At 40.7% G+C, this 24,119-nt stretch overlaps 1 protein-coding gene across 2 annotated transcripts in view; it reads right to left on the minus strand.

Moving 5' to 3' along the window:
• Positions 1-4,305: 4,305 nt before the first annotated feature.
• The window catches only part of LOC135710935 (fasciclin-3-like), a 285,834-nt gene continuing 266,020 nt past the window's right edge, over positions 4,306-24,119 (minus strand). The window contains exons 8-10 of one of the 2 annotated variants that reach the window (XM_065233657.1): positions 20,027-20,072; positions 5,457-5,694; positions 4,306-4,998 (exon numbers count right to left, since the gene is read on the minus strand). In XM_065233657.1, the coding sequence (XP_065089729.1) occupies positions 4,768-4,998; positions 5,457-5,694; positions 20,027-20,072 (515 nt within the window). In that variant the 3' untranslated portion in view covers positions 4,306-4,767. Of the gene's footprint in view, positions 4,999-5,456; positions 5,695-19,257; positions 19,704-20,026; positions 20,073-24,119 lie in introns of those variants that run through there. The other variant, XM_065233658.1, reaches the window with a different exon arrangement.

The following is a 24,119-nucleotide window of genomic DNA, read 5'->3' on the forward strand; positions in this document are numbered from 1 at the left end:
AAACGATTTCCCTAGCACAGATTTCAAAGTTGAATTCCATCTGGTGTTTATTCAATCATCGCGTGGTGAGTGGTGGTGGTGTTCTCAAGTACACAACGAAAGGCTCCCCGCAAGCAGCGAGCAGCAGCCCACATGAGCATCCATAGAAGGAGGAAGAAGCCGCACCGCTATTGATCGGAATCAGGGTTCAATCCCCATTCTGAGGCATACAAATCTTTGGTCACGTCTTCCGAAAACAGTGGGAAAATTTCATATCTGTAAAGGTAGGTTCCGATAAATTCAAGACATCCATTTACTTCTGAAAATTTCTGAGAATCTCGGGGAAGCCCAGAGAGGTCCAGAGAACTCAAGAAAACATCAGTAATATTTCGGGTACTTCACAGAAGGCCGGAAAACTGCAATGAAGTTTAAAGGTTTTCAGGACAGTTTTATTTACTTCAGGACCATACCAAGAACTTCAGGAGAAATAAGAGAACTTCGGTGAAACTCCAACTTCTGCAAAATTTCCGAGGGTTCACTTACAGGTTTTTTAAGAATCCAAAATGGCAAATTTAAACTCTAGAAAACTGTTAAGTACCCTGCAATATGGGTATTTATTTGGAATTGGGATGCAGTTTAGAGGTTGGAAATCGTTGTATGACTCAATTTTTAAATCCAATATAGTGGTTCTAGCAAAACTGTCTAATCCAGAAGCTTTGAACGTGGTCAGATAATCATTTGTTAAATCATTAAAGCTTGTGAAAGACTAAGGTCAAAAATTCTGTGTTGATAAAAACGGAAGCATACTGTATATCTTTTTTAGGATCAGATAAAAGGTAATGGTATCCGGTTGCAACAAGTACCTGACATAATTGATATTAGAGTTATAAGAAAAGTGTTTTGATCGGAAATACATATCAAACGATTCTCAAGGGCAATAATTGTCGTCGCCGTTGGGGCAATGAAAAATAGTTACAGCAGGTTGAGCGGGAACTTGATGGTAATTATTCTTTTTGGAAATCGAGTTTTATCTCAATACGAGATAAAACGTGTTGAAATTCGGTTCTAGGAACGAGAACGCAAAAGAAACAATATTCGAGCCGTACAAAAGACGTGTTGATTGGCAATCCATGTCAAATGCTTCTCAAGAGGAGTTTTTGTTGTCGTCGGTGAGGTCACCGTCAGGATTGAAATCTAATAACAGCAAGTTGAACGGAAGCTTGATCGTAATTGTGTTGTGACATAAGGAGCTTGGTGGTCAACTGGCGACCGATTTTGCTTACTGAGCAGAATATCATGGGTACAATCTCAAGCTTCTTCATAAAGCGTATTGAAGTGTATTGAGCGTAAAATAAATAAAAATCAAGTTTCCTCTTTTTCTGATTTATTGCCATTTCACGTAAAGATGTTTATTTTTTTAATTTGTTCGTTGAACTGTTTTTAAATAGTCAAAACGATGCATATCAAGGCAATATTTATGCCAGATAATGGAAACATGTTCCAAAAAGCTACTAAATGACAGATTATTGTTTGTTGAAGGCAAGCTGGTCAACCTTTTGAGATGTCCCCTTGAAGGCAAGGATACACTTAAGCGTGAGTTCTGCCACTTCAAATCCGATTGCAAAAAAATATGGATTGCCTCCCTTTATCACAATTTTTTTTTCATCAGTGCCAACCACGAATGGTTGAATTCTGAAATTCAATTCACTTCTTAGGTTTCTCTGGCATGGCATGGACGTCCAACTAAGAAGTTTGAAGATTCAAGTGAACTTCAGAACTCAGAGCAACCGATTCGGTTAACGAATTGACACATGCTGCTCAAATGGGTCAGTGAGCTGTTGGAAATACAGCTGTTGCAAATGTAATAAAATCAGTAGCAGCATTCCCCTCGACAGCTGCGAAACTCAATCGAGTTATCCTTAACCCCCATCCAAAATGTCTTCGTCAACATAAGCCTGAATAAGTTTTAGCTTTTTTTGTTGAGGCTGACGATAAAGCAATATGAAGTTATTCACATGGCAGATAAATCACCCATGTTATTCGGTTTTGAAACAAGCAAAGAATCACTGTTATCGAAAGGAAGAAGCCATTACAGTTACCGAAATACTCGCAGAAGTGCGGCTTTGTAAGTATCTGGATGAAGTTTTGGAGCAGTTATCGGACGAAGAAAAATGCAGCATGCAGCTGTTGTCCAAGTGGGGGTGTGACGGATCTCAGAAGACGCAGTATAAGCAGAAGTTTGACGATGCGTAAGCTGATGATACAAATATTATCCAAAGTTCGGCTGATTACTGTAGTTGGTATGGCAGAATCCTGTTCCGTCATCGCCAAGATATTGCCGTCCAATAGGGATTTGTTTTGTTTAAGGCCTTCAACAGTCTTGACGAACTTCAGCCTTCTAATCCAGAATCGTTCATATTTGGATTGCCGATTTTACATGCGAGGATTTGATTTTTTGAATCGTTGTTGCATATTTCTTACAAACTAACTATATTAGTTACATTAGGTCAGAGATCCTGAAGAGAAACAGATAGTTAAGCGTTGGAAAATTGACGTTCAGAAAGCATTCAAATCTGAAATGGGGCTAATAGTTGACGCTCCCAAGGCTGGTTTTGGAAACACTAACGACGGCAATACGTTACAATTTTTTTTTTGCAAATCCAGAAAAATCAGCAGCCATAACAGGACTTGACGTTGACATTCGTCTCATTCACCGGTTGAAATTATTCTTGAAACAATATCATGTGGCTACCAAGTTTACGCTCACAAGTTTGCCACATTTGCAATGGAAACCGCCAAGCTGTACGTGAAACTGTACGGTAGGCTTCCTATGATACCAACACTACATAAGATTCTCGTGCATGGAGCAGAAGTTATCCGTCATGCCTTACTACAGATCGGTTAACTTTCTGAAGAGGCTGCAGAAGCAAGAAATACACATTTTCGAAACTGCAGACTCAATTTTGTAGAATCATACACAAACACACACACACACACACACACACACACACACACACACACACACACACACACACACACACACACACACACACACACACACACACACACACACACACACACACACACACACACACACACACACACACACACACACACACACACACACACACACACACACACACACACACACACACACACAAATTGAGAAAAACAGAATAAATAGAGAAAAGTTAAAAGTGCACTATTAGGGGGAATGACTTTTTTCACTCATCTAAAATCAGATTTGTAGCAGATTTGGCCGTCTTTTAAGGTCAAACACTCCTCTGTGCGTCGTCGGTGCGGTCACCGCCGGGTCCGAAATCTAGTAACAACAAGTTTGTAATTGTTTTGTGACATAAGGAGCTCGGTGACCTCGTGACGACCGATTTTGCTTATTGACCGAGGGTTCAAACCCAAGCTCCTTTGCGACATCAGTTCAGCGTTTAACAAAACGAATCCTGTTGCAATCCCAACCCTTTTATCCAACATCTCAGTGATTTCTCGTGAACGATGCATATGTGCTCTTGACCAACAATCAGGCGTGGCCGCCGCTGGTATTATCTAATTTTAGATCACCAGTATTTACACATTGAGGGTGGTTGGTAATCCCAAGCAACGTCTATTGGTTCTCTGTGTAATTATAGCTGATTTGGTAATAACGGAGTTGCATCCTCGGGCGGACAATCATGCTCATGCTCTATGGCAAACTGATTGCAGATATGTTCTACCAATACCCAGTGTTAACTAAAGGGACCTGAATTGCGTGAGCGTGCAGTATTCCTAAACCACAAATATTAGTGCTCTTAAAAGGGGGTACATGGATGTTGTCGATGGAGGTAGGCGGAGCGCGCACATTTAAAAAACCACATGGGTAACGAACAAGCTCAAAATTTACCATTTCAGCAAAGAAGAATGGTAGCTTTGCCATGCAACAACCATAATAAATTGGTTCTTTCCCCTGCGAGTTTACTCGTGTACAGAGTAAACGTTACTCAAGAATTAAGTAAACATGGCTACACAATTGTGGATACGGAGAAACGTTTACTCCGTGCAAGAGTAATCCGCAATTATCATCAAGCTGAGTGAAATTCTCGCCATTTTGAATTAGTTTCAAGTGGCTGTGCATATTAAAATCATCTTTTATTTATCGAATATCGAAACATATGGAGAGTTGACTGTTACAATAGTAGTTCTTTTGACTTGACTTGTGGTGTTTTACTTCCGAAATGATTATTTGCCCTGAAAATGTGCTTCAGCTAGCAGTAGGTTTCCTTTCTCATTAAATCATTGTATATTAAACATCAAATTCGTTCCACGTTTATTTCTTTTAAAAAAAATCTTCAAAATTCTTAAACAAAAACCGCTCACAACTTGCAAAACAGCAAAGCTTCAAAAAGCGCCTTTAATTCTAATTACAGCAATAAAATCATTACGTAAAATGTAAACTGGTACTGTTGTTTTCATGGACGTCAAAAAGCTCGTATTTTTGTTTGCTTGAGATTTAATTAAGTACATCAAATTACGAAATCTTAAAAGTACATTTGCGCGTTTCCTCTCATCAGGTGGGGGCGAGTGTGCGCTCCCGCTAACATTCATTGACTTTAGCTGTCACTATCTGTATCGTTTTCTGCATCTTTCATGCTGTATACCTTATGATTTATTCACGTCTCGGGGTTTCTTAAAATATAAACAAGCGAGCGAGTGGAGGGACGAGATTCAGGACGGTTGATGTGGGAAAATTAGCATGATTGAGGATCTCCATTCCACAGAAAGTCAGCCGGGGGCTGTTTACTTATTTTCGCCGGAAGAAGGTCCCGTTTTCGTCGTTGTCGTTGTCGTCGCCGTCATCGTAGGTCGTTCACCGGAATCCTCACTGACCACCACCGGTCCGCTGCCTCCTTCGCCGTTCCGAACGTACAGGATCTCCGCATACTCGGTGGACTCGGCTAGCTTCGCAACGTAGCTATTCTCGGCAGGCTTCAATTGCAGCTCGGCGTAAACAAGCATCGCCGGTTCATCCTGTTGGATATATGCGAAAGCAAAAATGAAATGAAACCAGATATTGAATTTCGGCTGATTTCGACAGGCTGACGAGGGTGGATGGGAATTTGGGGATTCATTACATTGTGTCTATAAATAATGGAGTGGCCCTAGAAGATGGACTTTTCCCGTAAATTAAGCTCGAAATGATTCGGACTAGAATGTACCCTACTCAGTGAGCTAGAATTGACGATGATCTTGAATGGTTGTCCTCCCGATAAATTCGCCTTTTTGAAAACGATGCCGTCGTTGTCGCAACCATCAACGACTGATGACGACTCATCGCACAACAACGCTAACGAAGACGATGGCATAATGGGATCAAGCCATTACACAATGCAGGCTACCCGACGAACGAAGGAAAATGAATTCCAAGAAAAACGGAAAATCCCGAGTGAACAGGGGAATTGGTATAATTGGCCGCACACATAACAAACCTTGGTTGCAGTCGGTTGCCTTTTGGGGGCGCCGGGATCCACGGTGGCATAGTCCTCCAGGGCACCGCCATCGTCGTCACCAGCAGACGGATGGCTTGGGACGAGCTCATTATCGGCAATTTCTTCGCCACCACCTGCCGCGTCGTCGCCCAGTTCCGCCCGCTTCCTGCCGAACAGGATCTTCAGCCGTTGGGTCTTGGTAATTGGCTGTTTCACTTCAGCGCTTTCGGTGTCGCTCCTGTCGGGGGAGGGAAAATACAGAAAAGAAGCATAGCATAAGAAATTGGATCAAACTGCGAAAAGGAGACCCAAGTAAGCATCCATCGGTGGCTATTTGCTTGAACTGCTGACTGGTTACGTTGCGCGGTTCAAGAGGACAGACAGACCCCCAGCCAGCACCATCATCATCGGAACATCGGGATTGGGGAAGGTGCGTTCGCAATCGAAACCGGTGTATGGTATTTGTCTCACAGGCAGAGGTTTGATTGAGCGATGTCGTGTGGTTTGATGGGGAATAATCTGCCGCCGATTGAAATTTGATTCGAACCAATTACCGGTAATTGGCGATGGGGAAAGGCTCGTTCTCGAGCTTGGGGGTGAGGGGTACAAACATGGTTTGTAGGATGCGCGATGAGGGTGTGATTGGAGGGTTTTTATTGCTGGATTATTGATTCGGTTTAATGATGATACCGAAATTATCAAAAGCAGAGTTGACACTATTCATAATCGATTAAAGTCGTCAATTGAAGGGTGCTCACTAGGGTGTCCCAAAACAGCATTTTGTCATGAAACCTACACCGTATGAAAAATTCAAATAAACGCTAGATTTGGCGTAATTTTAAACGATGTATCATGTAAAAGTAAGCGTAATATCGCACGAAAAGAGATTTTACGCGTTTGTTAAAATTCAGAACTTTTTTCTGTGTAGGGGCTCACCCCCAAAATAACACCCTAATTACATACAAATGTAAACATAATGTAAATTTACAAAGTTTTTGCTGTGTGAGAATATGTTAAGAACAAAAAAAAATGCGAAAATGTGTTTATATCTTCAGTAATTCGTGTATATCTCATTGGATCATACTTGCTTTCGTAAAGTTGAGTGTCATTAAGTTTTCCATTTTCTATTGGACTAGATTAGATTGATGACAACATTATGTTTGAAACCTACTTTTGGCCATTAAATTCCATAATGCACCTAAAAAATCATCGGTTTAGATTGATCACGCCGCCGGCGTCGGTGGTGTAGTGGTAAGCGTGACTGATTTCTCCACCCGAATGGGTCTGGGTTCAATCCCAGTCGAGGTCGCACAGTGGACACGTCATTTGAAATAATTACCCAACATTTTATTAAGCTGGTATTACACTTACAAAAACTATTTTTTTTTACTGGTTCGAGATAATAGCTTTATGCCTTCAGCAATGTTGTAGAAAACAAATTTTATGAAACTTTGCTGAAGACACCAAACTTCTATATCATTATCTTCACAATACTAAGTGAACTCTTGACAGGAGTACCTTAAAATCACTGTTTTTTGCTTTTTTGGTCTTATAATCTCAACTAAACGGTTTGACATGTTCTACATAGATTTAAATATTATCAAATTACACAACTTTGCTGAAGACACTGAAGACAACGGTAGTATGTATAGCTTCGTTTGAGTTTTACAGTGGTTTAAAGGCAACATTTTACCAATATTTCAATTAAATTTTATTTTAAATTAAATTTTTTTTTTTTTTATTAAAGTTAGCAGGTTTTAGCAGGTTTGATCAGTCATGATGTGAAGTACAAACGAGCCAAAAATCTCAATCGGGTGTGGTCGGGCACTAAGGTTTTGTCAATAATCTTTTCAAGATGTTTTTAAATTAATGTTTATTCAAAATGTTGATCGATATGTTTCTTTCCGCATATTGTCGCGCTTATGTTAAATTCTCATGTGGTGACGGTTGTAACGCGTTGCAATTCCGCCCATAAGGATTGTACACAGGTGTGTAACTGAAGCACACACCACACGGGCAAAAATATTGTCAATACTGCCTGATGACTGTATCAATACTGCCTATGACGATGACGCTCATATTGATGAGGTGAATACAGAAAAATTGTCAATCTCGATGTATTGACGTCAATATAAAATGTATTGACAATACGATTATTGTCAATAAAAACTGTCGTGTAGGGTGCACTTGAGATAGTATTCTATGGCAGTGGCTTGAGGAGCAAATCCTGGATAAATAGCTCTGTGTGCTAAATCATTGGGTACAGTCATACGGTCATAAACATTATCCTGTCACACACACAATATTACTTTGCTCAACACCAACGCAAATGTATGACCTGTTTAAAGCCGATGCGGTTGTATTTGTTTATATTTATTGAAACTGACAGTTCTATTGAGCGAGAAATTCGCGTAGTACGCGTGTCGTGTGTTTTCAAATTAATTAAAATGAGAGATTATAAGCGGAAAGATTTGTGCAATGTTTGGTTGCAAAAACCAGGTGCATCAAGTAAAACGAGAATGGTGTTTAATCGCGATTATGTTTTAGAAAATGAAGAAAATTTGTCGAATAACAGAGAAAAACAAGTTAAAAAGGACATTTCTAGGTTATGCTCGGCATTTCAAAAACGCTGGAGCAAAGCAAGTAGAGTATTTAGCGTTTTTGAAACCGCTAACAGAAGCTGGCTATGTGGTGATGTGTTTTCAAGAAGTGGTTTGAGAAGTGAAGGTAGGCCAAGAAAATCGTTTTCTGACTTAAATAAGCAAAACAAAAGACGTCGAGACTGCCAAGCTTATGCAAGAGGCAATGCAGGCTACACCCTCTAGAGCAAAGAAGATCCGGCAAGCATGGAAATCAGAACAGGTTTCACAGAAACCTCGTGTGCTGACAGACAACGAAGGACTTGGATTCTTCATTGGTGGAGATTTTTCTAAAGATCAATGGAAGACGGCAAAACGATGTAATGCGCCTCAAATTTACCCCAGCTATAAAACACTTTTGGAAGCTAGGCGAAAGTGCTTACCAGATCACAACCATATTTTGGTCACCGAGACATCTGCTGAAGTTCATTTGCAGGCATTGATGGATCATACCGTTCAGCGCATACTGTCTTTGGACCTAGATGGAATAAAGGAATCAATGCAGCTTGGAGATCTTGAACTGCTATCAAAATGGAGGTTCGATGGTTCATCGGACCATTCCAATTATAAACAGAAGTTTGAAGGGGAAGATGAGAATGACAGCTCCATTTTTATTACATAGATGGTCCCTCTACAACTCCGCTATCGAGATGCTCCTGATAAGGTTGTCTGGATGGGCCTGTAGATTCGAAGAGATACTTCGAGTCTCCCCACACATGTGGTGGGTTAGGCAAAGAAGTGTGCGTTTGACTTACTTGTCGCATTAATGGCCCTTCGTTCATTTCAACTTCTATTCAATTTTTAGACAGCCGTACTCTAACGGAACTATCAACCCATCCTCTTCAGAACTTACTCTAGTTAATAAATTATCACACTAAAGCTTCACGTTGATATTAGTATAGCATTTCCAACCAACTCTGAAAATCGTAAGCTTCACGTATGAAGTAACAAACAAAAAAAAAAAACACTTTGAATGCTTTATATTATGTTGGCAACTGTTCATTTATTTTTTATTTTTTTGGCCTTTTAACATTGGAAAATGAAAGTACAAATATGATTTACTAACAAAAGCATAGAATCAAATTACTGACAAAACCTAATTGCCCGACCAGACCCGATTAAGATTTTAGGCTCGTTTATACTTCACATCATGACTGATCAAACCATGTTAAATGTGGCTGCTAAAACCTGCACACTCAAAAGAAATTTAAATTGAAAAAATTGTAATTTTTTGCCTTTAAACCGGTTTATAATCCAATCAAAACTATAAAGACTACCACTATCTTGAGCAAAATTGTGTATTTTGAGAATATTGAAAACTTTGTAGGACATATCACCCCGTTTATTTGAGATTATAATACAAAAAATGACAAAAATCGATTTTAAGGTGCTCCTGTCAAGAATTCACTTAAATCTTGTAAATATAAAGATATAGAAGCTTGGTGCCTTGAGCAAAGTTTCATAAAATTTGTTTTTCTACAACATTGCTGAAGACATAAAGCTATTATCTCGAACCAGTAAAAAAATAGTTGTTGCAAGTGTAGTACCAGCTTAATAAATATTTAGGTAATTATTTCAAAAGACTCGGACCATTATTACGAGAAACTTCTTCCAAGACTTCTTTAAAACGACGATAAAGGGGAGAAAAAGGTATTGACCGTCTTTTTTTCAGAATGGTCCCACTGTGGGTCGGTGGGATTTTTCTGAGGCATAACAATCTCTGGTCACGTCTTCCTTCGGAAGGGAAGTAAAGCCGTTGGTCCCGGCCCATGTGTGTTGAATGGGTGCGATATCCTACGCAGGTGTAGAAGTTGCCTTCCTGCACATTCGATTGTCGTCAATGAATGGCAATCGATGTCCGTCGGTGATTGGCACTAGATTGCGGAACAGAGACCGACGTTAAATAAAGTAAAGAAGATTGATCACGCCAATCGTATAATTATTATTTGTATTTATGTTGCGAGAGCCACCCTAATACGCGATCACTCACTCTCAATTTTCTCTCCCATACGCTATTGTGCACCATACAACCAGCTGTGTAGAGTGAATAGGAAAGGCTTTAGCGTACGGTCGAACGGTGATCGTGTATCGTTTCTAATACATGCACGCAGAACAGATGATCGGTAGTCAGTTGTAAATAAATCTGAGGAACGTGAAGTGCGTGAAACACCGGCGAATACCATCGCTTTTATGTGCATGAACATAAATTGGTCCTTCGAGCCGGATCAATCGCGGTGTCGTTTCGCGCGAATGTGTAGTGCGCCGTTGGGCGGTCGGGAAAAGGACACTTGCTTTGTGTAGTGCGGGACAAAAGAGCAAATTGAAATTTCGCCATCGCGTAAGTGCTTTGGGCCACGTATAGTACCCAATAGTAAAACATTCGACGTGAGTGGAGAATGGCGGATTGCTGCTGAACCAGTGGATCGATAGTGGTTCCTGTTGGCAAGTGGAAACGGAGCGGACTTCGACGGATACGGGAGATCGACTACAAACTGGAGCAGCGCTGATCAATATTAATTGGAGTCAGATAAGTACAGTGAATGTGGCTCGATGGGTGACGAGTGCCATCAATAAAATGCGCAAATTCCTGTGATTTTTTTATTTAGTGGTTCTGGTCCCTGTGGTTCTTTCGCCGTCAGAATTGGTCTTGGACTTTGCTGGTAGTTATGGTTGGCTTGATTTCCGCTGGTTGAATTCCCTTTCGCTGTAGTCAATCTTGGGTGGTCAGTTCGTCTCACGGCCCGTGGAACGTCGAGTCGATTCGCAGTCAGCAGTGCAGATTAGTGCGATAGTGGAAAGTGTGGTGAAAGTGGACAGTGCAACCGAACTTACCTATGCAGTGTGTTCTTATTTACTAGTGACTCAGTGATTTCAGTAGTGATAGTACCACAAATTGAAATTTTGACCGATCTGCTGTAAATTCATGAATTATGATACTTATATTGCAGGGGTTTCTTCCCAAACACTTCTGTGGCCACTAGAGGCCCTACGGGAACCTGCGCCGGAATGTGCGTTCTGGGGAGAAACCTTAAACTGGCCCTCAAAGCTGAAATTGTTTCTTGAAGGAGATTATGATACTTTGATATCGACTCCTTCGGAATCTTAGCGAAAGTGACAAGAAAATGCTTAGTTATGGAACATTATTAAGGAAATCCAGATTTCCGGGAACCAGACTATTCCGAAAGGACATTGTTGGCCAGAAAGAAGATAATGGTGCCAAAAGATTCAGAATCGGTCAAAATTGGCCGCAGTAGCAAGCAGTTCAATTTTGTGGGTACCCGGGTACCCTTGTCGAGCTCCTAAAGGGTAAACAATTTCACGACACTCCCCCACCCCCCCTTTCGAAGCCCCTTGCTGCAATTTGAAAACTTTCTTCATGGAAAGTTGTCGCTCCATGAGTTCTAAGGATCACTGAAATCTGGTTTCCTATCGTGAAAATAACTTCACAATTTTTAACTTGAAATCTGAAAAGGTACCCGGGTCAGGGGTTGAAACAGTTGACGTTTTTTACTACACTCGCTTCGTTGTCGTGTGCGACAGTCTGTTTGTATTCGTACACTCATGCTCTACCGTCGTCTCTCTCACAAAACTCAAACGGTAGAATAACATTCGAGCAACAAGAAAATTATCAAATAACAATCATAGGACATGTGTGATTTCGCTCTAATTCCTCAATTTGGTATAATTTAAACCATTTCTGATCAGAAATGTTATTGCTAGGACATCATCGCTTGATATTTTCAGAATTCACACAAGCACAACATCAGCAACTCATATTATGAGAAAAACTAAAAAAACATACATTCGTGACGGTCTTCGGCGGCAGTGTCGTATGACAGAGCCTTTCATATGACATTTTAGTTTGGTACTGTACTATGGTAGCTTGTTTTGCAAATGTCGGAGGCAAAGCCAGTCAATTATCACAGGAAATGTGACGACTACCGTGACCGCTTACAAGACTGACCCGGGTACCCTGTCAATTACATAACGGGTAAACTCTGTAGCTAGTTTCGTGCAAATTTACAATGAAGAGCGTGATAAAGATGAGATTAAAGTTCGTTTGCAGCTATTAGAGAGTGCATCAATTAAATTTTTTGAAGTGCTTGAGAAGATAGACGTGATAATGGATGAAGTCGACGAGGAAGAAGTACTGTATTCCAAGGAATCGTCGAATGATCGTCAGTTGCGGCTGGAAAGTGCGTCGAAGAAGAGGGAAGATGAAAGCGCAGCTGTTACGAAGCACGTCGAGCAGTGGCGTCGCCTTAACCTTAATCTACCTGTGCGCCAACTCTCAAAACATAAACAATTATCAAAATATTGCTTACAATGGATAGATATCGAGTTAACTAGAAGATTGAGTGTGTTTTTCAACCAATTCGAGTATGAATATGGCATTAAATCTGTTTTTGAAAGTTGGTGCACAGGTAGACGTCGAGAACAGCTACTGCAAGACCAAGGCTGCGTTAGTGAAATGGCGGCAGAAGGTATTGTCGGCAAATCTTGCACCATCAATATCGGTTTCTGGACCCATTCTTTCGATGATCAAGCTTCCGGAGATTAAATTGCCGACGTTTTGCGGCAAGTTTCATATCATGATGCATTTCAAAGCCGGATTCACCAGAACCGTCACCTCACCGACATGGACAAATTCATGTACCTTCGTTTATCACTGTCTGGAGACGCGCTTCTAGAAATAAATGCCGTTGAGCTTACTGCTGCAAACTACGAGGTGGCCTGGAATGCGCTGGAAGATCGGTACCACAATAAGAAGCTTTTCGTGAAAGCGTACCTGGATGCCATTTCGGCGATTGAGCCAGAGTTTCAATCATTCAGCCAGATCGTCAGTGACTTCGAAAAGAATATCCAAATGCTTCAGAAAATAGAGGAGAGAACCGACCCCCTTAAATAAAGAGTGCGTCACAATCAGTGATTTTAAGACTCGTGAGCGCTCATTCTGAGTGAACGCTCACGAATCATAAGATCGCTGATTGTGACGCCATTAAAGCGAAATTGACAGGTTTTATAAATCGAACACATACTTTACACCCTCTTCTTTTTACTAACAAGTACAACATATCATTATATAATCTAATGATTGCATAATTCCCAAAAATATGTTTTTATAGCAAGTAAGTGGAAGCGGCAGTTTCGAACGCCTTTGAATACGGTTGTGTTTTAAGTTTGTTCCCTGTTTTGTGCGTGCATTCGCTTTCATAGTTTTCGGCTGCATTTGCCAGATTAGCGCTGGCACTCTGCCTTCCGGACGGTTATACGTGTGTGAGTGGTGGTTTTTGTCGCTTTCCGAGAAGTTTTAGAATCGAGAAAGAAAACATGATTCATCATGTTTGCAAGCAACAGAAGATTTAACGCTATATGCGTTATTTGATTTTTTCTCCCGGTCCAGAAATTTGTGGCATCGCTAGTGATTTTAGTTTATTTACGCGGTGATAATTTTAGTTTATTTACGCGGTGATGATATTGGTTCACTCGCAACTATTTTTGAAAAATTCTGTGTTTTCGAACGAAAGTGTACCAAAAGTACTTCTTCGTGCTACTTCGCAATTGGGTGTGGTGAAATTCGTGCATTCCCCGTTGATTGTGGAAATCCGTATCACAAAATTGCCCACCAATTCCTTTTTTATGCCGTTCGATGACGACGGGTGTGCTTTCACGAGAGTGACGTTTGTTGGATCCATTTCTTTGCACGGGTGTGTGTGTGTTTTTTTGTAACTAGCGTAAGTGTGCCTGCGATTTTCATTGAGTGTCGGAGATTGTGAGTAAGCTGAAGGATGTCTCGTTGGATATTCCCAAGACTGGACGGGCGATAGCTGGTGGCCGTGAACGGTTCCTGGGGAAAGCACTAGATGCGACCCTCCTCCCAGATGACCATGGCAACACAGGAAGTATTGAAAAGTAATTGTTATTAGATATTTTGCAAACAGTGACAGATAGCGGACATGAAGAACCAGTGGAGGTGGAGGTGGAGTAAGTTACAAATTCGCTGTTGTCGTTGTCGTAGGCAGTACCGTTAGTATATTTAAAATGAACCATCAACCGCTGAAAATATGAATTGTCGCGTATTTCTGTTGTTCATTACATGCCAATTGAAATTCGAGAACGTAATTTTATCTGAATAGCTTGTTTAACCATGTCCTAAACAATCGTCACGTCGGTCATAGCTTGTTATGATTGCCTGAACCATGCGTAAAGAGAAAATCGAAACATTGAACGTCGCGTGAAAGCGGATCTTAATGAAGGCCTAAGTACTCTTTCGTAGCTTTTAGTTTTAGGATTTCAAAGATCGTCGGTTGCAGTGGCTTGCTTACTGAGCAGAAAAACGCGGTCTTAGAGCAACCGGTTTTGCTTACTGAGCAGAACATCAAGAGTCTAATCTCAAGCCCATCCACATTCAAGATTCGTCAATCGTTTTATTTGTTAACATGACTACATGGTAATAACAACAACTCGATGATTAAAAAAGAGCTCGTCTGCCTAGTGGCAAACGTTTTTGCTTACTGAGCAGAAGACCGTGGGTTCAATCCCAAGCTCCTTCGCGTTATATGATTGTTAGGACATCAATTCAGCTTATCGTTTACCAAAACGAACCCTGCTGCAAACTCAACCCTATTACCCAATATCCCAGTGATTCCTCGTGGAAGTGCAGAGGACTCCTCGGCTTCCATCAAAGCGAGTGTCACGTCAACACATTCCTACCCATTCCTTTCTTGACCTGCGTTCTGGCGGCTGGCGCTGGTATTGCCTGATTCGCCAGTTCACCAGATCACCAGTTTTTACACATTGAGGATGATTGCTAGTCCCAAGCATCGTCTATTGGTTCTCTGTGTAATTACAGTTGGTCTGGCAATAACAGAGTAGCAACCGTGGGCGGTCAATCATGCTCATGCTCATGCTCATGCTCATGCTCATGCTCATGCAAGTAAGTGGAACCAACCCTGCGTTTGATCTCATAGCACTTTTTCTAAGTGTACACCCAACCGGTGGATGTAAGATTCACTTACAATTATGTGGGATTCATCATCAGAGGATGTTAGTGGACCGCATGAACCGAGGATGCGATATACCGAGCTGCAGTCCAATGCAAGAAAATGGAGGAAGAAAAATGTGAAGAGTATTAGTGAGCGAAATAAATCATGTCGAAAAAATATGCCGACTAGGGGACTTGAACCACGAACGTTGCGATTATCAGACCTGTGTTTTCTCCACTGCTCTCTCCATGCTTCGGGATATGGATAAAAGCAAACAAGAGGTCTCATTTCCTCGCATACTCGAATTCGTTTGCTTTTCTGCTGGAGAGAATCGAGGCAAGTGTGTGCGTCGTTCTATCATGTTATACACAACAATCAAGGCAAATGCTTGCTTGTGTAGGTGAAAGCATATACAGAACACGGAATAAAAAAAGATTAAAAATCATTGCATCGTCTGCAAGGTCAACTACTAACTTAATCGCTGCGATGTTCATGAACAGAGAATGATAGGAAATGGAACTAACATTCATTGTAATAAATTTTTGGTTTGCGTGTACCGTAAAACGGGGTATCTTTGACAATGCGGGTAACTTTGATAGTATAATATAAATAATAAATTAACTTAACTAGCTTAGTATAAAGTTTGAGTTTCACTCATTTTTTCTATATTTCCGATGCCAAAACAAAATACTGAAGTTCGGCCACAAAACTAAAAAAATAGTGCAAATGCTTTAATTTTCGTTCAACATATACTAACGAATTAACTTTTGGATCCTCAGTACTTGTTTTAAAAATATAAAATTTGAAAAACAGTCATTGCTGTAAAAAATTTTTAGAATATATGTACTTTAAAAAACTATCACTGTTACCCCGTTTTACGGTACCAGTAAAGGAAGCCATCTGCATTTTAGAAGACTGGCCTCTGAAGCAATGCGAGGATTCTACTTAAAAAAAAACAAAATTCGGTCAAATCTCAAGCTATGTATGGAGGAAAATTATTTAATTTCAGGAGAATTTTTTTATAAACAAACTAAAGGTGTCATTTTTCCTATTTCCGCTTTCCCCATTCTTTTGTGTATTATTCATGGATAACCTAGAAAATATTCTGGAGGATAGGAATTTGTTGCCCAAGTGTTGGTATATGTACGTGGATGAAATTTTTAGCATTGTCAAAAAGGAAGATTTATCAAAACATTGGAGGCCATAAGCATCGTTCACAAGGGCATCAAATTTTCTCACAAAGAAGAGAAAGACGGCAAACTCCCCTTCTTAGATCTTCTCATCATCAGGGAAACGTGTGGCTACTGGTTCGTCTCTCTGTTCTCTCGATAGTCATAGCCAGCGAGCACGTTGATTAGGGCTGAAAACTTTGATCAATTTTCAATAGTTAACCATTGGTAAACAACTATCATCTTTATACCAAACAAATCTTACATTCAATTTGAATTAAATGGTGTTATTAAAATTGAATTTTATTCATAAATGACCATGTTATAAGTGTTCAAAACCTGACACTATTTCGTCGCATTTTTTTTCCTTTTTGTATTTGTACCCCAGTATGCTCCACAAAAACGTAGTCCTACGTAGAAACTTGCAACAAAACTAAACGAGAAAGAAGGTTGGTGTCTAAGAGAGAGTTGTTGAGCGCTTTGAGAGGCATCTTTTGGTTGGGCAAAACAATGCACTTCATTACGTATCTTTTGAAATAATAAAGGAAAACACCTAGAAAGACACACATGTTTCTCTGTAACTTAAAGCAGCTTACTTAAAGTAAAAAGGACGCTATTAAGGAGGAAATTCGCTAAGCTGTCCAATGGAGGCGATAATGTTGTGCTAAGTAGCATATTTTTTGAGCTAGAACCAATTTATGACAAGCATAGACCATAACAAAAAAAGTTCAATAACTCAATAATCTTTAAGATATGATCATATGCGTAGAACTTTTTTTTTTCATCAAATATGATCTTCTATCACTCCTGATGAATGTGGGCGTCTTAATGGAATACCTGTATAAAGAGAAAGAGAAAGATTAGTAATTTCCATTTAATTCCACTACCTTACTTGCTTATTTTTGAGAGATACGCGTATTTCGTCTACAATTTGCAGATTTCTTCAGTGCCTTGTACTAATAGTCGAGTATTAGTACAAGACACTAAAGAAGTCTGCTCATTGTAGACGAAATACGCGAATCTGTCAAGGATAAGTAAATAAGCTAGTGGAATTAAATGGAAATTTTTAATCTTTCTCTCTCTCTTTATATTCTATCACTCATTAAAATATTTGTCCTTAAGAACCGAACAGCCTGTATAGAGGTACCAGAAATGTTTTGCAGTATCTGGTAATAGAGTTCATGTAAGGGATTTCAGAGATTGTTGCACTATCCTCTATTAACAATTAACGGAAAGCAGTGTATGCGTAATTTCCAACAGATGTCGCCACAACAACAGTAGTGACATGTGATGGCCAAAGAGTGCCGAAACCATTTCCTTCGGTTTATTATTCTACGTTGGGTCACAAGCTCTTCTATTCCGGCATTATTTCCGGACCCGTGAACCTTTCTCTACCTTTTTCTACCTTTCTTAACACGCTCAGAAACGTCAAAGTGCAAACATCACAACGTCATTCGTTCAAATTGACAATAATTGACATCTAAGACTCTCAAACACACTTAAGATTTCTGTCTCCATTCGCAGTGAAGTCATTTTTCACGACTAAAGCTCATCATCCCATGATAGGACTTCATGCGAACCCATCTATACGATACCAAGTTAAATCCCTTCATTCTTGCCACAACGCATCCTGTCTTCCCAACATCACACTCGTATGTAGGTACCTACAGACCGTATCTGTTTCTCCTGAGTGTGTGTGTAAGTCTATTAGTTGAACGAAAAGCGGATTTCGTTTTCTTTAATAAATAAGCTTCTGTTTCTTCATTAAACTCGACAAAACAAAGGACGTGGCATGGGAGGATGTTCCTGGAATCACACTGCAAACGATACGATCATTGCAGCAGACAATAAATCGTACTAATGATCCCCACCCATCCCACACCAACCCCGCCCACATCACACAACCAATCTCGGTATGTAATTTTACACCGTTCTTTTACAGTTTGAGCAATCTATGCTTGAAATGGATGAACCCCTACGCACTGGGAAAGGTGAGAAGCACTTTCCGGGCTCCGTCTGTTTGTGGAGGACTCCGAGACTCCGACAGATGTGTGAATGTGATATTGCTGTTCCATGGAAAGGAAGATGCTTTAATGATAATAATCAAGAAGAAGACCACTGGGGGCTGGAGGTGGTGATGAGCTAGTCTGTCTCACTAGCAGTAATTAAATCGTGTATAACGAGAGGATTTATCTGGGAATTCTAAACTAAATTAATTAAGGCGTACGATGAAAGGTGCCTCCGTTTCTAACTCTCTGTTGTTGGGATTAGTCTGGAGAATGTGAGCTTGTGTTTATAAATAAAATAGCAGAGCGTTCGTATGTGTGTTGGTATCGAAAGACGATGGGTTGGATAGAGCTAATATGCGCGTCCGCCGTCCATTGGGATGCCATATCCACCTATGACGTATGACTGGGAAAGTGTTTCCGCTTGGCTGAGCCAGAAGATAAGATTTGCTATCGTCAACACGATCTGCTCCAAGCATCATCGCCGTCGTTATCGTCGTCGTTTCATACGCAGCCATATGGGAGCAACCATCCGAGCAAGAGTCATAAACAAAGAAATAATCGCTAGTGCTTAAGCGGTATGAGAACCGCTTTAATGGCTACTGGAATATGAGATTTATTAGCAGTTGGGTTGAAGTGTTTGGATTTGATGGTTTTGAAGAAGATTCAGACTGTTCACTTTCCAATGAAGTAGCTATGGTAGTTTGACTATGTTCTAGCTCGCAACTAAATTTATTGTCATTTGGTATCGTACATTTGTGGCAAGAAATCGATCCTGACTTGGGCTGTGGCGAGTGCACTTGGTCCCAATTGCACCCTGGCCATCAACATGGCTAATTACTGTCGTAAAAATTTCACTGAAATCTCCAATAAATAATAACTACAACGAAGCATCTAATGCAACTAATACTAAAACGTGTTCAACGTGAAATGCCAAAAACCGAATGATGAAATCTCCGTGCGTCTAAATTCTAAAATGTTTTAAATCACTATTGCATGTGTCGCTTAGAAAATTTCCGTCTCCCGCTTCCGACGGACACTGGCACCGGACATCAGCAGGTTCGCTTGTCTCTCCAGCAGTTCCCTCTGCTGCGAGGGAATCCAACGGTTCTTGTCGACCACCGGCAGTCCCACCTGGTTCGGATCGCCGTACACCGAGGAACCACCGGAGTAGAAGCTGCTCGTATCGATCGATGGTCGTTGATGCTGCTGGGTGGGAATAACGTCCGGATTGCGGAGATTCTTCGGCCGAAGGATGGGAAGCGTCATTTCGTTGTAAACATGTTCGTGGTGACCGTTTAAATCTTTGCCCTGGATTGAGGTAGGTGGAGCGTTAAGCTCAGTGACGGTTGTTGTTGCTGTTGCTGCTGCTGCTGCTGCTGCAGTGGCTGTTGATGTTGTTGTGGGAAGTAGTTGTTGCCCAGCACCAGGTTCGTCAGTAGTATCGCTGGTGTTAGTAAGTGGTTTTGATTTTTCGGAATTTGGGATTTTGTGGAATTTTTTGTACAGTGGCCGGGAGGAAGGGAAAAGAGAGAAAGTGAAGAGAAACCAAAATTAATACTAACTGAAAGGCTTTTCTTCTCGTTGTAGTTGTTGTTGTTGTTGTTGATGAGGAAGCATTCGTTAATGGTGAGAATTGCGAGTTCTAAACTAAATGTAGGTGATGGTCTTTTTAAGGGCTACCACTAATATTTACAATGCGATACTAGATGACATACTACGAAAACTACATAAGTGAAATGTTAAATGAAAAGATAAAAATTTACTTACGATTCTCCGATACGGGCATTGCTGGTCGTGATGGAGGCTCCTTTGCCTGAAAAATTTGCAATACAATCATTAAATTCGTCTGCGTAAACGGGATGATCTATCTTATCGGATTATAAGCAAAAATGTTCTCCTTCTCGTGTTAAATGTATCATTGCATATTTAAGCAAGAGTCAATTCTAGAAATACAGTGGGTGATTTAATTCACCGGATCTCAATTTAGTGTTAAAGCATTTTTAAAGTTATGAATTCAGAGCTTTTTCACCAACAAATGGATTAATTTGAATATTGCGTGGAAAGCACAATAATTTATTCCTCTTAAATACGGCATCTGGACGATAGTGCGTTCTAAAGTTCAATTCCCGGTCTGGTCTAGCAAATGTTTCGTGTTGGGGGGAAGTCGAGAATAACTTCCTGCACGAAAGATTTTCTAGACCGAACTGAGAATTGAAGACTCTCTCTACAGGCACTCTTATAGAGACAACTAGACGAAAGTGCATTTAAAAACTCATACAGTACCGTATGCGATAGTGCAAATCGTACACGGCGAATGAGAACGACTCAAATTTGAGTTTAGTTCACTCATAATCGCCAAAAGTGCAGGAACTCAGCTATGAGTTAATTTGCCTCATGTTTTCCCAGGTTTTTCCAGGATTTTCCAGGGAAAAATTCCCGAATTTGAGAAAAGTAAAGATTGTCAGTCTATTGGTACTACTCCGAGACTGAATAAAATTTTAGTCAATTTCCTCATTTTCCGGCAGATTTTTTAGGTTTTCCACAGGAAACCATGAGACAAATTTTACTCATCGCTGAGTTCCTGCACTTTTGGCGATTATGAGTGAACTAAACTCAAATTTGAGTCGTTCTCATTCGCCGTGTACAAATAAGGTTCCCGTTTCACCTGTGCATAAAATACCTTGGTTTTCTTTGCATGCACGTAACCTATAGCTCATACCGTAGTAGGCTGTGAGTAAAGGAAAATGATTTACTTAGTTTGACAGTTGCACCATGACGAAGTGGCAGCGTACTCGTGATTTGTCCCACGCGCAAATGTCGCAAAAAGACATTTCAATCGCCTTGGTCCCGGTGGACCGTCAAAAGTGTTTTAGACTGAGAAAAGAAAGGAAAACTATCCGCGAAGGTGGCCACAGGTCGTCCAAGGTTAGCTCGGGTTCCGAGGGATGCTGCTATCAAAAGGAAGATTGCGTTCAATAAGGAAAATGGCAAAGGAACACGGGATCAGTGACTTTACAGCACGGAAGATCGTAAAGGAAGATTGCGGGGCGACGTCGAGGGCACGGAAAAAACCTCACATGATTACCAACCGCATCCGGAAGCTACGAGTCGAACTATGCAAGCAAATCTTGAACTTCCTTAAGCGAAAAAATCCGGTAATCCTGTTCACCGACGAGAGCATGTTTACCGTCAATCCCGAATGCACAAAGTTGTATCTTGAGAAATCCGATGCCTTTAAAGATTATCGTAGACATGAAAGATCTGAGCTTTTTGAAAAAGTATCTAAAGCTTGAAAAAAGCTTAAAAACTTACTAAAAGCAAAGAAACGAAATTACTGGCGAACTTTTATCGAGGGACTTTCTAGAGAAACCTCGATGACAACGCTTTGGAAAAAGGCTCGCTATATGCGAAACCGCTCATCTTCCAATGAGAGTGAAGAATACTCCTCCCAATGGATATTCGACTTCGCTAAAAAGGTTTGTCCAGATTCTGTTCCAGCACAACCAACTTTACGGGATACAGCCCGAAGTAACGGTTCTCTGGATGAATCATTCACAATGCTGGAATTTTCAATGGCACTTCTTTCATCGAATAACTCTACTCCGGGAAGCGATATGATCAAATTTGACCTTCTAAAAAACCTCCCCGATATCGCTAAAAGACGATTACTTAACCTATATAATTCATTTATGGAATTCAATATAGTTCCACCAGCATGGAGACAGGTTAAAGTAATAGCTATTCAAAAGCCTGGGAAACCAGCGTCTGATCACAATTCTTACCGTCCGATCTCTATGTTATCATGCCTGAGGAAATTATTAGAAAAAATGATCCTATTAAGACTTGACCATTGGGTTGAATCAAACAATCTACTTTCAAATACGCAATTTGGTTTCCGGAAGAGTAAAGGAACAAACGATTGTCTAGCGATGCTTTCATCTGATACTCAACTGGCCTTTGCGCACAAGGAGCAATTGGCTTCAGTCTTTTTGGATATTAAGGGCGCATTTGATTCGGTTTCCATAGTCATACTGTCAGACAATTTGCACAGTAGTGGATTACCCGGTATTTTGAATAATTTTTTGTATAATTTGCTGTCAGAAAAACAAATGACCTTCAATCTAGGTCCACTGACAACTTCTAGAATTAGCTACATGGGCTTACCCCAAGGTTCATGTTTAAGTCCCTTACTTTATAATTTCTATGTCAAAGATATTGATAACTGCTTAGATAATCAATGCACGCTTAGACAGCTTGCAGATGATGCCGTGGTTTCCATGAGAGGTCCACGTGCAGAAATCTTGCAAAGACCATTGCAAAATTCCCTAAATAATCTGTCTCTCTGGGCAAGAAATTTAGGGATCGAGTTTTCACCGCAAAAAAACTGAATTGGTAGTGTTTACAAGGAAGCGGTTTCCAGCCCAACTGCGTCTAAATCTTTTGGGCAGAGACATTACCCAATCTTGAACCTTCAAATACCTTGGAGTCTGGTTTGATTCAAAATGCACTTGGGGTACCCACATTACGTATTTGAAACAATAGTGTCAACAAAGGATCAACTTTCTACGATCAATTTCCGGGACATGGTGGGGTGCTCACCCGGAAGACCTCATTAAACTATATAAAACGACTATTCTTTCAGTTCTTGAGTATGGCTCTTTTTGCTTCCTCTCGGCAAGAAAATCCCTCCTAATTAAAATGGAACGCGTTCAATATCGTTGTTTACGTATTGCCCTTGGCTGTATGCATTCAACACACAATATGAGCCAAGAGGTCCTAGCGGGCGTAAAACCCCTGCAGAACCGTTTCTGGGAGCTCTCATTAAGATTATTGATCAAATGTAGTGTCAGTAACAACCTTGTGATTGAAAACTTCGAAGAAATGCTCGAATTGAGCATCCAGTCTAGATTCGTGCGAATCTATCTTAATTATATGTCATCGGATATTAGCCTTCCTTGCTATAACCCCTCTCGTGTATGCTTTACTAACTACAGTTCCCCCATTGACTATGATCTCTCCATGAAACAGGCTATTCAAGGAGTTCCAGATCAACTTCGACCTATCTCAATTCCCCGCATTTTTGCTGAAAAGTACCAACAAGTCAATTGCAATAGAAGATTTTTCACTGATGGATCACGCATTGATGGATCCACTGGCTTCGGCGTCTTCAATGAATACTCAACCGCCTTTCGGAAACTTCAGGAACCTTGTTCCGTTTATGTTGCTGAGCTAGCAGCAATCAACTTCACATTGGGGATGATTTCCGATATGCCCATAGACCATTACTTCATCTTCTCGGATAGTCTCAGTTCGATTGAGGCTATTCGGTCGATGAAACAAGGTAGGCACTCATCTTATTTCCTTTCAAAGGTAAGGGAGCAGATGAGTTTGCTGGTCGAAAGATCATATATGATTACCCTTGTATGGGTCCCCTCACATTGCTCAATCCCAGGCAATGAGAAGGCAGACTCTCTCGCAAAGGTGGGCGCACAACAAGGCGAGATTTATGATAGAAGAATTTCACATGATGAATTTTTCCCATTAGTACGTCAGAGTTCTCTTTTAAGTTGGCAAAACGATTGGACAAGTAATTCTCTTGGGCGGTGGTTACATTCCATTATTCCAAATGTTTCTTCGAGAGCGTGGTTCAAAGGTCTGGATGTAAGTCGGGGATTCATTCGAGTGATGTCAAGACTTATGTCCAACCACTACTCGCTAGACGCACATCTCTATAGAATAAACCTCATTGACAGCAATATATGTAGGTGCAGAACCGGTTATGATGACATCGATCACGCAGTTTGGTATTGCCCAGGTAATGACGCCTCCAGAGCACGACTATTGGATACCCTAGTGGCCC

The sequence above is a fragment of the Ochlerotatus camptorhynchus genome, unplaced genomic scaffold (genome assembly GCF_037179485.1).
Source record: "Ochlerotatus camptorhynchus isolate MF236.1 unplaced genomic scaffold, CSIRO-AGI_Acam_v1.1 ptg000406l, whole genome shotgun sequence".
In the NCBI taxonomy this organism is placed as follows: domain Eukaryota; kingdom Metazoa; phylum Arthropoda; class Insecta; order Diptera; family Culicidae; genus Ochlerotatus; species Ochlerotatus camptorhynchus.